This window comes from Pteronotus mesoamericanus, unplaced genomic scaffold (genome assembly GCF_021234165.1).
Source record: "Pteronotus mesoamericanus isolate MK-2021 breed Mesoamerican mustached bat unplaced genomic scaffold, CSHL_Meso_final contig_90, whole genome shotgun sequence".
In the NCBI taxonomy this organism is placed as follows: domain Eukaryota; kingdom Metazoa; phylum Chordata; class Mammalia; order Chiroptera; family Mormoopidae; genus Pteronotus; species Pteronotus mesoamericanus.
In genome coordinates, this window is record NW_026555277.1 from 41872900 (window position 1) to 41889505 (window position 16606).

A 16606-nucleotide genomic window follows, 5' to 3' on the forward strand; every position below is an offset into this window, starting at 1 on the left:
AAATAAATAAAAATCTTTTTTAAAAAAATAGAAATAAAAAAAAGTTAAAATCTACTTGTAAATACCAAAATAAAAACTAGCAAGTTCAAATCAAGGTTTAATTTAGTGTCATTTAGAGTTATTTTTGGCACATACTTCTATTCTTACATCGTAGAGGAAGTTACAACTTTTAATAGCACATAAATGTACATAGGTATCAGCCTGGCAGAACAAAAAAAGTAGCATATACTTGAAAAAAATCAGAATCTCATATATCCTTTTGGACCAAATGGCAACTACATGTGGACACACATACATACACAAGTCAAGTACTGGTACATCAGTGGTACCAAAACACCTTTAACTATCAGATTGGTAGCTTAACTTCAGATTGGTAGCTTTAAGCAACTTTAAAGTTTCAGCTCCTTCAAAATTTCCCAAAGAGTTTCTGCACTCTTTTTCAAAAGGGCCGCCTCTGCAGGGATCAGCTTCACCTTAATGAGGTGTGTGATACCATTCTCTGCCCAGGTACAAGGGACACTAAGGGAATACTTCCTCATTTATTCCATAAAGGTCCTGAAAGTAAAAACTTAAAAATGATTCCTTTTTATTTCTCATTTATACAAAGGTCTACATTACAAGAAAGAGCACTTGCTGGATGAATGAGTATTTAATAGATCTGTACTATGAACTGTGGCAGAAAAATAGACCACCAAGACAATATAAAATTGACAGACAATAATTCATCAGCTGTCTTTCCACATGGGCCCCAGCCTCTTGCCATGTGTGCTGGGACTCTTCCCTCCTTACCCCCAAACCACTTTGGAATTTCTAGTTATTCCCAATGACAAGTCCATTGTGCTTTCATCTCTCCCATTCAGACTAAGGACCTTATTCAGTCTCCACTTTCCCCTCCCAGAAGACTAACTGCTGATACTTCTGTGACTAGGTGCTTCTATCTTAGGTCTCTGTCAAACATAATTGGGACTGTTGGAGAACTCAGAATGTAGCAAGACCTACCCACAGTGATTCCTAATGTTAATAGATGTTTGTAGAGTTAAAGATGCAAGAAGGCTGGCTTCTATCTAATTGATTGTGATAAATACCACACCAAACCAGGGCAAAGGTCCACAAAGACAGGCCCCTCCATCTGCCTCACCCCCACCTCCATCCCTGTCTCTCTCCCTTTAGCAGCAACGAAGAGCAGGCTTTTTAGGAAGAGGTACTTTGACAAGAGCAACCTCAAAAATTGCGCCTCATAAATGTCCTTTTACCTCTATGTGAAGTTAATGTTAAATTTTTCAAACAAACATGCTAACCTTACTTAAAGTAGAAACTGGATGTACTCTCCTGAAATTCTTCAAACTAATTTCCATCATCAGCTACTGACAGGGCAACACCTGTCAGTAGCTGATGACGGAAATTATATCCTTTCATTTTAAGCATCTCATAGCCATTGTGGAGTTAGAAGAAATCACAAACATAAATTTAGAAGAAACTTGTCACTGAACATCCATTGTGTGGGAACCTATTTGACAGTATCACAAAACTGAAATGTTTCCATCAATAATTTCTCCTAGAAGTTTCTTACAGGGTTTGGTTGGTTACTTAAAATTATGAGGGTAAGTACAGAGATCTGGAAATTAATATGAAATCAGTTTTACTACTACGAGTAAAGTCTATACAGCAACAGTTTAAGAGATACCGTCAGTCACCAGTAAGTGCCACTTACGTGCTCAGCAATGAGAGAGACACACTCATACTTCACTGTTTGAGAATGTATAATCTGATGAATATGATCACACAATAAAAGAAGGGCTACTGAAAGAGAAATACAAGAAATGTTAACATATTTGAGGGACCTAATCTCAGCCCTCTGGTAGAATTCAGGACTCACTTCCAAGATACTGCAAATGCAAAAAACTGACATCTCACCTGGCCACTACTCTCTAAACACGCTTCCACTGCTCGGGATCTTTGTCTGTTCCTATGACTGAGTTCAGATCCTTCAGAGGGACCCCAGCAATGTTCACACAGGAACAAAGAAGAAGGTAACAAAAAACCTGTTTATTGGTATTATATAACAGGATTTTTTTTTTTTAAACCTTAGGAAAACTGTTACAGTTGCCCTGAGTGGTTTTCAACTTGGATTGCTGAACAGAACTATGAAAAAATTCAGATGACCAAGTGCCACCTCATATCTGCTGAATCAAAGTTTCTAGGGATGGGGCCCACAATTCTAGTATCTTGACAGAGATTTCTTCAAACAAGAGAGTGACAGTTTTGAACTTTGAGCTGTTGATGTTTTAACTTTTATCACTTCAAATCCTTTTCCATAGCCAGGGTTTATATTAGGTGGATGTCAAAGGTTCTTAGAAGAAACTGAGAAAAAAAGGACTGCTATGACCACATTACCCCTCTTCTTCTCTTTAATATTTTTTCAATTAATATGAGGAATTCATGCTACTCTTCTGAACTAGACTGGCCCAAATTAAATATAAACTACATCATGTTACTTAGTGCTGTAATTATTTTAACCACACATATAGAATTATAGTAACATTCTGTTTTTTCACATTTGTGTTAGATTATTGTAAAAGTAATAACCGTCCCAAAAATTAAAACACTAATAATAGGACCTAAAGGGCAATAAAAGTCCTTTCTCTCCACCCAGAAGATATCCTACTTCATGATTAAATAGTCATATGATCAATACAGTCCAGACATGTTCCAGAGTATGAACGGCTCAAAGGCGCTTTAAGGCTTACTGCTGATTCTCCCCTCCCTCCAGGGGTCGGCCCATCACAGCCGTCAGAGTGGATTCCAAGCCTCTGCCCAAGCAGGAAACGAAAGCGGGCTGTGTCCAGGCTACGGCCACTCCCCACCACACGGCTCTTGGGAAATGCACTCAACTTCCAGCCTGTGTAACTTAAGATATCCCACTAAGAAGAAGAAAATTCGTATCAGAAACTTCTCATCCAAAATGCCTTTTAAAAGATCTAAATTAAAACTGGTCAATCTGATGGGCTTTTTATTTTCTGGCGGTGAGAGACATGGTTCCCTACCTAACTCCAGCCGTACCACAATTCCAACAGTATCTGCCCATAGAAATAATGTAAAACTTCTTTGTTGCTACTCTGCATAGTCTATTTTGCAGAAACACAGGTTTTAACTCCATCAAAAATTTGAGAAACATGAATAAATGGATAACCCCTTATCAAGTCTTTGAAATAATTTTTCTCAGAGAGTACCTATTTAGAGCACTGAAGCTTAAGTGGGAACAGAAACAAGTAAAGATAGAATGTAACTGTCACACAAAACACAATCAGGCAAGGGAAAAAATTTCAGCATAGTCTGCTGTTTTAGGTATGTGAACTATTTAAACAGCATTAGCTTTATTAGGATTTTGTTCTTACTGAATTTAAAAAGTAGTAACTGTTAGCCTAAAGAAGGGCAGTGTAGCTGTAGTAATAGCAAACAAAACAATTTCCAACAACAAAAAAGCATAAATAGGGATAAACCAAAATACCATGTGATATGAAACAATCCTATAATATATAATAATTATAAACTTAGGTGCAGCTAAGATAGCCTCAAAATATATGAAGAAAAATTGGAAATTGCAAGGTATATTTGATTCATAATCATAGTGGACAATTACAACATAGCTTTATCAGAATTTATATAGATCAGAAAAAATTAAAAATTAGTAATTTAGTAAAACTAAACAACAAAATGTCAGTGAATAAATATACAAAGATCATCATACCCAGTATAAACCATTTTTCCCCACAAACATAAGGAACATTTACACTTTGTATTGACTAGGTCAGAAAGTAAGCATTACTCAGTGGACTTCAAAGAGCTAAAGTTTATCAAGCCACATTTCTCTGATTCAACTGAGCTAAGTTAGAATCAACCACAAATTTTTAAATTTTCCAAAGCAAAAAAAAAAATACTGTTAAATCACTCACTGAATTAAAGAGAAAATAAAACTAGGAATTAAAAATATTTAGAACAGAATGACAAGGTACCACAAAACCCAAAAAAAGTGGTACTCACTGGTAAATGTATATTCTTAAATGCATTTTTAAAAACAAAGTTTAAAAATAACAAAGACTTATTGATCATAAAGTAAAAGAGAGTAAAGGTAAGAGTAGAAGGTAGTAAGATAAAAAAAAATAGTATCAGTAAAATAGAAAGCTAATTTGTAGGGAAAAGGAAACTGATAGATTAGAAAACTAGCAAAACTGGGGGGTTAAAAGGCTGCATCCCAAACAAATAATATTAGAAAATAGGAGAGGAAACCATAGATACAGTAAAAGTTTAAAAAGTCATAAAATATGAAACATGCCAGTACATTTAAAAACTTGGATGAAATGGACTTCAGAAAACTTCCTAAAATGACTTATGAATGGAAAATTTGAATAAATGTATACATACATAAGCTATCAAAAATCCCTTCACCATTTCAAACTTTTTATTAAGTTTGTAAATGATTATTTTTATTGTTCAAGTACAGTTGTCTCCGTTTTCCCCCGACTACGCCCCTCCCCGCCCATGCCCCGACCCTACCCCCCTTCGGTTTTGTTCCCGTGTCCTTCATACGTGCTCCGTGACAGCCCCTCCCCTTCTTTCCCATGTTATTCTCCTCCCCCGTTCCCTCTGGTCACCTTCAGTTTGTTCTTTATTTCAATGTATCTGGTTATATTTTTCTTGCTTGTTTGTTTTGTTGATTAGGTTCCACTTATAGGTGAGATCATATGGTATTTTTCTTTTAACTCCTGGCTTATTTTGCTTAGCATAACGCTCTCCAGTTCCATCCATGCTGTTGTGAAGGGTAGGAGTTCATTCTTTCTTTGTGCCACATAGTATTCCATTGTGTAAATGTACCACAGTTTTTTGATCCACTCATTTACTGATGGGCACTTAGGTTGCTTCCAGCACTTGGCTATTATAAACTGTGCTTCTATGAACATTGTGGTGCACAGGTTCTTTTGCATTGGTGTTTCAGGATTCTTAGGGTATAATCTCAGCAGTGGAATTGCTAGGTCAAAAGGCAGTTCTATTTTTAGTTTTCTGAGGAAATTCCATACTGTTTTCCACAGTATGGCATTTCAAACGTTTACAGATGAGTTTTATCAAAACTTAAAGAACAGTTCATTCTTATACAACCTATATTATTATAGGAAAAAGATTTTGGTGGGGATAGTAAAACTCTGATACCAAAACTGAGCAAAAATAGCATGAAAAATAATAAACCCATGTCACTTATTTACATAGATGTACAAGTACTACATACTACAAGTACTACATACTTGTACATCTTGTATTATATTAGCAAATATAATTAAGTGGGGTTTTTGAAAAATAACTTCATGATATAGAAATGCAAAGACGGTTCAATGTCACGTGAGATTTAAAGAAAAAGATGATTGTTTGAATTTTAGAAAAATCTAATAAAATTTCAAACCCATTTAAGGTTTTAAGAAATAAACTCAACAATCTAGGAAAAGAAGGACACTTCCATAACCTCAAAATAGTATCAAAATTCAAAACAAATATACATAATGAAGAAAAATTAGGATTTTCATTACAGTCAGGAGACAAAGATGCCCACTGTCTCCACTTAATAATCGTGCTGGAGAGATCCTAGTTAATACAGCAGAACAGCTGAAAGATAAAGGTCTTAAGAGTAGACAAAATTTCTTATTGGGGATGATAGGATTGTCCAATAAAATGCTTTACAACCTACAAACTTTAAAGAATGGAAAAAAAAAAAGAACAGAGACTTGTAGGACACCAGTAAATACACCAACATATTCATTGTAGTAACTAAAAGGAAAAAAAGTAACTAAAAGAGAGAAAGGAGCAGAAAAATTATTTGAAGAAATAATGGCTAAAACTTCCCAAATGTGAAAAATATTAACCTACAGAGTCAAGAAATGTAAGGAGCTCCAAAGGAGATAAGATCAAAGAGATTCTCACTTAGATACATCAAAAGCCAAAGAGAAAATAGTGGAAACAGCAAGAGAAAACAGACACCGCATTCAAGGGAACCCAAGTAAATTTAGAGCTGACTTCTAATCTGAAGCGATGGAGGTTAGAGGACAGTGGAATGACATTCAAAGAAAGGGGAGAGAAACTCAACAATCATATACACAGCCAATCTTATTGCAGAATGAAGGCAAAGTAAGACATTCCCAAGTAAACAAATACAGAACTTTACTGCTACATTCAGACCTGCCTTACAAAAAGGTCTTTGAAAAAAGTTCTGCATTTAAGGAAGTGACATGATGCTGCAATTCAAATTGACATAAAGATATGAAAAATCTCTGGTAATAGTGATTAAGTAACAACTATAAAAAAGTATGATTTATATGTACATATAATTTTATAATATGTACTTTATATATAAATTGTAAGTACTATAAATGTAATTTATATATATAAATGTATATATACACACACACATGCACACCTCCTTTATTTAAACACAGCTGCATAGAGATATAAGGTATTTAATAACAACCCTGAGGAGAAAGAAAGGCAAGAAGCTAGAGTACAGCAAAGAAGTGACACCAGACTAACTCAAATCTAGACAAAGACAGAATACCAGAATTTAAAAACAAGGTTAACAAAAAAAACCCAAAAACTTTATAAACATATTTTTTTCCTCCTTTATTCTCTTAGCTTCTACAAATGACAACCTGATAATGTAACCCCAAGAACAACCATTTAAACACTCAAAAAATATACTTAAATTACTTAAGGAATTAAAATGGTATTCAATACTTTAGAAAATATCCCTTTAATGCCAAAAAAAAGTAAAAGAGGAAAAAAGGAACAAAAACACCGTAAGACATATAGAAACAGCAGATGGCATGCACAGATCCAAACGTATCAATAAGAACAGAATAAACTATGCAAAAGACAGATTTTCAAACTGGACAAAACAAAATCTAACTCTATTGCTCTGTAGAAAGGACACGTTCTAGATTTAAAAAGTTATAAATAGGTTGAAAGTAAAAGGGTGGAAAATGATACATCATAAAAACAACAACCACAAGGGAACCTGAGTAGCTCTAATTATCAGGCAAAATTTAACACAAAGTTATTAGAAACAAACAGGGATATTTTGTAATAAAGAGTTAATTCATCAGGAAGACATAACAATTATATACCTCGGCCCTAAAATACATGAAGCAAAAACTAAAGGTAGAAGTAGAAAATTTAATAATAATAACTGAAAACCAACACCATGCCATGGCTGGTGTGGCTCAGTTGGTTCAGCATCGGCCTGTAAACCAACAGTTCGCAGGTTTGATTCCTTCCTAGTCAGGGCACGTGCCTGGTTTGCAGGTTTGGTCCCAGGTGGGGTGTACACCAGAGGCAACTGATCAATGTTTCTCTCACACTGATGTTTCTCTCCCTCTCTCCCTCCCTTCTCCTCTAAAACCAATAAATATAAATTAAAAAAAAAAGAAACCACCACACTCTTTGATTATGGATAGAACTACTACTTAGATAATCAGCAAGCATACAGAAGATTTGAACAATATTATCAACCAATTAGAGTTAGGTGGAATCTTACAGAACATCCAACGACAGAAAATACATTATCAGGTGTGCGTGGAATGTTTTCCTTAATTTTTTTTTTAATCCTTACCAGAGGATATGTTTTTATTGACTCTAGAGAGAGAAAAAGGGAGAGAGAGAAACATCAATGTGAGAGAGAAATATTGATTGGCTGCCTCCCGTATGTGCCCCAACCAGGGGCTGAAACTGCAACTGTTTTTGGTGCACGGGACAACGCTCCAGCTGAGCCAGAGACGGAATGTTTTCCATGATAGACCATCTGTGAAACAACAAAATATATCTAATGTAAATCATAACAAAGCATAGTCTCACAACCACAACAGAACGAAATGAGAAATAACAACATAAGGAAATCTGAGATATTCACAAATACTTGAAAATTAGAGCATTCCCCTAAGCCAGCGATTTTCCACTGGCATGCTGCAAATAGCCAGACTGGTAAGCCGCAAAAAATTTTAAAACATGCATATCTGACTTTTAGTCAGGGGCACTGATCTCTTTTTCCTTAGACTGTCAAAAAAAGACACCAACAAAACAATAGCCGTCTGTGTGAATGAAATCAAAATTACACTTATTTTTTGTCAGATCAGCAAATAATACATTTTTTGGTGTGCTGCAGAATTTTAGTAATTATTTTATGAGTGTCATGAGATCAAAAGATTGAAAATTGCTGCCTTAAGTAACCAAGGGGGTCACACAGAGGCAGAGGCAGAGGCTCGGGCACAATCAAGGCCTGGCTCTACCTTAACCCGCCCTGCTGGCTGGAGGTGCAATGGACATTATACTGCTTTACAAAAGGTGCCGAAGACTGCCTTCAATCCATAAATATTTTATAAAATTATGAAACAAAATTTAAATAATTTTAATATCAAAATTAAAATGAATAAACATAATCATGTAGTCTTGGCCTACCCATGGAGAAAAACTATCCCAAATGATCTTAAAATACGGTGATTGGACTGAATATCCCCGCCTAGATTTCCAAGTTCCAAATTCGGTCAGCTACCTGTCTGACATTGCCTCTTGAATATCTTTTCAAATTGTCTCAAATTTAACATGTCCCAAGTGGAAACCTTGGTTTTTCTCCCCTAAACACAACACCCCCTCCTACTTCCCTCACAGACTCCCACCCCCTTGAAAGCGTCCTAACCCAGGGAAATGGAACCACCATCCAATCAGTTGTTCAAGGTGAGAAAATCTAAAAGTCATTTTTATTCCTCCCTGCCCCTCACTCACACAATCTATCAGTAGTCCTGAATATTTTATCGCCAAAGTGTATCTTGAATTTGTCTACTTTGCGTTTCAGCAATGAAAAGTCTGGTACAATTTTGGAGGGTCAGGCAATAAACTATAGTGTTACTTTCACTTCTGTACCCATAGAAATCTGAAAAATGGCTCAGTTAGGATTTTAGAATGTAAACCTTGAAAGTCACATGATTAAACAAATTATCTTTTCATACACACCAGTGTTAAAAAAAAATCTTCATTATAAGCAACCCAAGTGCCCATCAATAGGCAAGTGGATAAAAGAGCTATAGTATACAATGGTATATTACTCAGCTACAATAAAGAATGAAATCTTAATTTTTTGCAAAAGCATGGACAGACCTAGAGGGTATTATACTAAGTGAAATAAGTCAGGCAAAAAAGACAAATACCATATGGTTTCACTTATATGTGGAATCTAAAGAACAAAATAAACAAGCAAAATAGAAATAGACTCATAGATACAGAAAACAGACTGACAGTCAACAGAAGGGAGGAGGTTTGCGGGGCTGGGTCAAAAAGGTGAAGGGCTTAGGAAACAGAAATCGTCAGTTGCCGGACAGTCACAGAGACGGAAACTACAGCATAGGGAATAGAGTCAACAGTACAGTAATAACTGCGTATGGGGCCAGGTGGGTACTTGAAATATTGGGAGGACCGCTCTGTAAAGTACATGATTATCTACTATGCTATACATTTGAAACTAATACAGAATAATACTGAATGTAGGGGAAAAAACCTAAGGAATTTCCCCACACACAAAAAAATCTTCTTTATGGTACATACACATTGATTACAACTGTGCAAAATACATCTACATTAAAAACACAGGAAAAGATCCTGGTTACATTGGTAGTTTAAAATTTAATATTCACTTTTTTCCTACCAAGTTACTAAAACCACGACCAACCCCCCCCGCCAAAAAAAAAAGAAAACAAAAACTATTCACTGAACAGTTAAAGCTCACTTGGATGGGAAACAATAATCAGTTTGCAGAGAGGACTGTATTGGATAATACTGGGAATCACTGACTTGAATAGGGACACCTCGCGATGGACTAAATCCAGGAGTGTTTCTCCTTTTATCTGGCATGCATCTGTTGTGATGATCACAACATTGGAGTTTGCAGTGAAAAGGTAATCTGGGGGAAGATTTGATTAGAAAACAGATTATGGGAGGAAATATCTTACATTTAAGTACCCATTTCCTGTTCAGTTCAATCACCACACTATATTTACTAAGGAGTGGGCTATGCTAGATCTTCTACTATGCTCATAGCACTCTTTGAATTTCAGGAAATCAGTATTAAGTTTTCCTTGTACATTTTTTAAGTCTCCTAACATATACCTTTTGTGCTTTATAGAGTTATAGGTCAAATGTACCTAAGACTGATGAACGAGAATGTTTACTTAGAGACAGACGCGGTGAAAAGACCCTCAAACAGGGAGATCTTAGTTCATTCATTTGTTCAAATAATTATCTCCTGGGTGCCTAGTAAATAAAGTACAGTAGTTAAGAGCTTCAGCTTTTGAGTCAAATAAAACTGGGTTCAAATCCTTACTCCATCACTTTTATTTAATCTCAGTTTGCAGATGCATCATCTGTCAAACAGTTGTGCTGAGAAATGAATAACATGTAAAGTGCTTAGCTCAGTGTCTAGCATAAAGTGGATAATCAGTTAATCATAACTGTCATGAAAACAATTATTACTGCTGTTCCTAGGAACTTATCAGTGTAGTAAGAAATGTCGTAAACAAATGCAGTACAAGCTAATGAAATCTGAACATGCTATGAGAGTACAGAGTAGGGAACAACTAGCTTTTCAAGAACTGGGGAAGTCTTTATAAAAGGAAATCAAGACATGCTATCTTAGATATTCATGTAGTATTAGAGTATTTATAGTATTTAATTATGACATTAACCTTTGCTAGAAACAATGTTTGGTATTTGCATGAAAGGGCTGCCATATTGAAGATCCATTGTCTCACCCATCAATTTGCCTTCATCAGCATCCACAAAGGCAAGTTCATCACTCAAGCCCTAAAAGATATTAGCTAGGGGTGGGGAGGCAACTCTTGATTCATTGGAGAATAAAAAAAATTCTTATTAGAAGACATAGTAAATCTGTTCAACCTTTCTTCATGATATAAAAGTCAGAAAAGAAGTACAAGTAAGAAAGAGGAACGTTTCAGTTCCTAATTAGGAAAACAAAACCAGAACAGTCTCTGAAGGTAGTGGACATCTCCTCAGTTTAAGCTGAGGCTGCATAGTGACCAATCGTAAAACAGGGATTCTGTAGGAGAAATCTCTCATCAGACTATGAGCTCCTTGAAAATGGGCAATTTTATTCATCTCCACTCATCCAAGGATTGGCATCTACCTGGCACAGAGGAGCTCAATAAAGGTTTTCTGAAAAAAGTGGATTAAAATATAAGGTCCCTTCCAACTCCAAAATTTTATAGTTGTGTAATCAAGCAATGTTACCTGCAAAAACTAGTCCAATAATATACCTTTCTAGCAAGCTACTTTATATGTACGAAAGAAGGGAAAATAGTATATTTGTATTTGCAAAAGAAACACTAGAGGATTCCACACAAGAAACTAATTTAATGGTGGACTAAGGCAGCTGCTGAGGGAAAGGGTGGATGGAAACTGGACAACAGAGTGACTTCTCCATGTACAGCTTTTTATGTTTTATTTTTTAACCATGTGGATGTATTATTTTTTAAACAAATGTTTTAAATAACTACATATTCTTTAATCTATATATTAAATTTTTTACTAAAAATGAGTTTGTGTTAGTATTTAGAAATATTCAAATAGCTATAATTTAAGTGCATGTCCAACTTAATATTATTGGATCTTTTTACTTTATTCTAATTAATGGAAATCCAAAGCCAAGCACTTTAAAGTTTAAACTAGATTATAACTGATTAGCCTAGAAGTCTAAGCTGCATCACAAGGAAAAGGCTGTTGCATACAAGATGGCAATGCTTTCTGGGTACTCTGAATTATTCACAGAGATTGCAGTAATATGGAACAGAATTAAGCAGTATTGATAATATTATCTTTGAAAGATTGTTTTAAAGATGTAATTTAACCCTGGTAAAAACGAGCACACCTAGCATCCGGACCTCGGTTTATAACACAATTCCTCAATAAAAAGAACTACAGCTCCTTGGGAAAAAGGCTGATTTAAGACTGGAGCAGAAAATATACAAGATGAAGAAGCCAAAACATCTTACAGTGCCAGAAACTAAAGAAGTGCACAAAACAAAACCCTGCATTAATGGGGTATGTCAAAGAGACACATGAGCCAACTGAATGAGCTATGAATGGTTCAAGCTGGAACAATTTGAGATGGAAAATAAATATGAATTGTATTATAACCCAAAATATAAAAATAAAATCCATGAGTTCATACTGATATTAATAAATGATTGGATTAGTCCTGGCTGGTGTGGCTCAGTTGGTTGCAGTGCTGTCCTGTAAACTACAAAATCACAGGTTCACTATCTGATCAGGGCACATATCTAGGTTGCGGGTTCAGTCCCTAGTCACGGCATATGCAGGAGGCAACTGATCAATGTTACTCTCTCACATTAATGTTTTTCACCCTCTTTTTCTCCCTCCCTTCCCCTCTCTCTAAAATCAACAAGCATGTCCTCAGGCGAGGGATAAATACATAAATGCACACATAAATACAAAGAAAGATAAAGAAAGCAAGGAAGAAATGAAGGGAGGGAGGAAGGGAGGGACCGACAAATCTCCCATGCTGAAGAATCCCAAATAATTTATGTAGCTACTCCAGCCTCAAGGAGAGGAAGCATAACTCCCCACTCTTTAAGTGTGGGCTGGACTTCCTTCCAAAGAACATAATACGGGAAGGGGAAAAAAACAAAGACTAACTTTACAGTAGAGAAACCTAACACTACCTCAGCCAGATGAGTGAGGTCAACATCAACCATGAGCAAGCATGTTGACCATACACATACTCTGGATATGATGTGATGAAAACAGCACTTTACCTTTGTGTCTTCCTTCCAAAAATCCATAACCCCAGTATAACCATGAAGAAAACACAAGAAAAAATTCTAGTGGAGGGGCATTCTACAAAATTACCAGTATTCCTCACAACTATCAAAGCCATCAAGAACAAGGAACATCTAACAACCTGCCACAATCTAGAGGAGCCAAAGGAGACAGGACAACTAAAGGTACTGTGGCGTCCTAGCTGGGAACCTAGCACAGAAAAAAGTCACTGGATAAAAACTAAGGAAATCTGAGTGACGTATGGGCTTCAGTTAAAGATAATGCATTAATATTGCTCATTAATTGTGACCAATATACCATCCTAAGGTATGATGTTAACTGGATATGACGTATAGACAGAACTCTCTGTATTATCTATTCAATTTTGGGGTAAATCTAAATAAAATTTTTCTGAAAAATAAAGTCTATTAAAAATGTATCTGAATTCAATCTCTCTGGACCCTCCTTCCTTATTTATAAAAATGAAAATGGGTAGAATACCCATTCTCTTTGCTATCCAGTGTTTTTTCCCTTTTAACATGCATTTGGCTTTTAGCAGTTCTTTCATTTAGCTAAGTGTCTACTCTAGTAGGCACTGTTCTAGGCACTAGATACAACACTGAATGAAATAACAATTCATGGATAGCATACTATAGTGATAGAAGTTTATGTATTAATTATGATATGTAATTCAGTAACTTTCAAAGACATTACTGTTCTTTAGTAGGTTAGCACCATAAACTTCTGCCACTAAATTACTAAACAATTCCTATGAAGAATTCCTTCTTCTTCAGCAAGGAGCTTTTAAGATTTCATAAACTCCTTGAACAAAAGAAATTACAAAGTCAGTCACAGGAGAGGGAGAGACTAAGGTAAGCCTTAACGGGGGGCTTTGTAGAAAGACTGTGCACCACATTTTCTAGGATATATACAATGCTATAGTTTGCAACATCATAAAATTCAACCTCTAGGAGCTTGTGGCTATTATCTTTAGGGTTAGAGCTCTATCCCCCTCAGAAAGGCCCTTCAAAACAGAGATGATAAATACTATATGTACATATTATCTGTATACTTATCTGTTCATACAACTTGAGATAGTCTTTTTTCTCTATAAAACATATCTAATAATTACTTTTGTGGCTTATATTAATGTACATAAAGCATATTGGAGGAAAACGGGGACAATTGTAACTGAACAATAAAAAAATTTAAAAGCATATTGTTATCATTATTATTGACGTTGAAAACAAATGTACTGGTTTTCATGTATGAGTATTCATCCACATTGATAAAAAGCATTAGTTCATAGGACAAAGATGAGTCGTGGAGAATTCATATGATTACCACGGGCAGCACTTGACAACAGCTGATGTGCCCTAAAGATACTGTCACCTCTGAGTGAAACCCAGTGCCAATCCTTTAGGTCCAATAAGTCATGCCAAGACTAAAGGCTACAGCTTGAAGAAACTTTCTAGATATTCCACTGAAAAAGCAAAGCATAGCTCGTAGTTTATTTTGATTTACTAAACCATTATGGGTTCCGATGAGGGTTAATATTCTTAGAAAGGTTCAGAATCTTCTTAGTTCTGTGTCTAGCCATTGAATTGGGAGCTAACTTTATCAACTACATCAATACTAAGAACTTCTAAACACTAAAATCAACCTAACATGAACAAGGAATGAAAGGAAATAAAGATATAGACCAAGAAATGGGAGAGAGACTTTTATAGGAAAGACTATGGTGTTTGGCACTAGTAGGACTGCCAGCACAGCTGAAATTTTTTTCTGCCACCTATTTCTCCAGTTTTTCAAATTATTTGTGAGCTGAGTTTCTTAGTCAAGCAAATGAGTGAAAGTCAAATGTCAACATGCTTTCACGCAGATGCTTTTAACACATGTAATACCATCACTACTAGATAAAAGCATTAGAAAGAGCAGCCCACTCTGGGCAGAGAGCTTAAAAATGGCACCTGTTCCTCCGGATTAAGCCAGATAGGGCTCCCACTCAACCCTTGAACTGGACACAACCTGCACAACCATATGCTGTGCCTCCAACCGGGAAACCGTGGTTAATCACATAACTTACTTTAATAAGATGCTGATTGCACAGGCCATACAAACCGATCCAGTGCCTATAATGGAGATTTTATTGTGATGAATGGCCTCCTCTGAAGTGAAATTTATAAGTTCACGCTTGACAGTCGCTATCTTGGAAACCTAAGTGAGAAAAAACTGCAAAGCCACTTCCAGGTTAGGAACGGGTCTGCAGAGAACTTCTGGGCGCCTGTGGGGAAGGAGATGCTTCACACACACTTGGAATAACAAGGGTTGACTGTCAAAGCCGGGTAGTTTCTGGCCAGCAGTCCAGCACCCAGGAGGCAAGCCAGGAGGAGGGGGAAGGTGTGGAAAGTCAGGAGGGCATGAAGGAAGGAAAAGGGGCTGCTCCACCGAAGATGAGCCTACAGCCAGGACAGCCCCTCCTCGCCTCCCAGCCTGGCTCTCCCCCTCCCCCAGCTGTCAGTGCCAGAGCGGAGCCCAGAGTCCACGGGCCCAGGGCCAAGCACATCCAGCTGCGAGGTACCTCTGGCCACGCTTACACAGGTCAAGGGCCAGCATCCCTGAGTGGGGCGTGTGCCACCAGGAAGGGAGCCAGAGCCATCCCTGGGCAAAAGAAGTTCGCTCCCGCCATGTGCACCCTCCGGCTTGTCCGCAGGACTCCCGCTGCCCAGCTCATGGCCACTCACGTGAGAAGCAGAGGACGGGAGTGAAGGAAAGCTAGTTGAGGTCCCAGGAGGAGGAACCGTTGACTGAACAGGCCGCGCCCTGCTCGTGCGGCCTCGTGGGGCCCAGCACACCTGGAGCAGGCACGAGGCTGGACACGGGACTCAAGCACTGCGACTGCGCCTGCTGCCTATCGCCTGCACGCAATTGGCAGGTTGAGGTTACTTGCAGCTGGCAGTGTTCAAAAAGGCTCCTAGGGTTCCAGTGGCAGGAGGTGCAGCAGGCACATTGACCTATGGGGCCTCTGCTATCAAAAGGAGGGCTGCTTTCCTAGAACCCATCTACAGAGGAGCCCAAGAACCGTGTTTGGATGTATCTAATAAGGGCTTTTGACACCTCATTGGGAATTCTTCACTGGGGCTGTAGGAGGAAGAGGCCTCAGGGCTACATTTTCCCACCAACAATGTGAACTGAAGTAGAAAAAATAAAAAATTTAAAACCCTCTGTGCAACAGGAATTTTTAAATGAGATATGAAACCCTAAGAATTTGATCATTACAGTGTTGATAACCATTTCTACAAATGGAAGGGAAAATCAATTCATTATCTAAGTATAGAATCCAAAATTCCCCTCCCATCCCTAAGTCTAAAATAAACCAAGATATCCACATCCCTTCTCCTGCCTTGTTCTACCTAATTAACTGTTTTCTAACTAATTTGTGAATTGTAATACATAATACACATCTGACAAATTATTTTATAAAATGTAGGGCCGCGTTCCTCAACCTTTTTTTAAACTCTCTTTCCCTCAAGAGCTTTTTAAGGCATTTTCCCCAAGTCATTCTATCCTCCCCACTTTATAAAATTAATTATTAAAATTTTTCAGGTAAGGGTGAACTTCACAGAGTAAAACCCTTGTGATATCTAAGATTTTCACACACACACATTTTTTCCACCATCTTGGGGGTCATTCTGCCACCACTGAGAAAACATGATGTAGAGCAGTTGTA

At 37.1% G+C, this 16606-nt stretch overlaps 1 protein-coding gene across 1 annotated transcript; it reads right to left on the reverse strand.

Annotated features, from left to right (window-relative positions):
- Positions 1-389: 389 nt before the first annotated feature.
- On the reverse strand, positions 390-15610 carry LDHAL6A (lactate dehydrogenase A like 6A). The gene is given in 10 exon segments (XM_054586188.1): positions 390-524; positions 526-555; positions 1299-1356; positions 1358-1438; positions 1915-2042; positions 2748-2907; positions 9799-9985; positions 10767-10884; positions 14959-15093; positions 15515-15610. Coding segments are annotated over 10 exon segments (1128 nt in total).
- Positions 15611-16606: the final 996 nt, after the last annotated feature.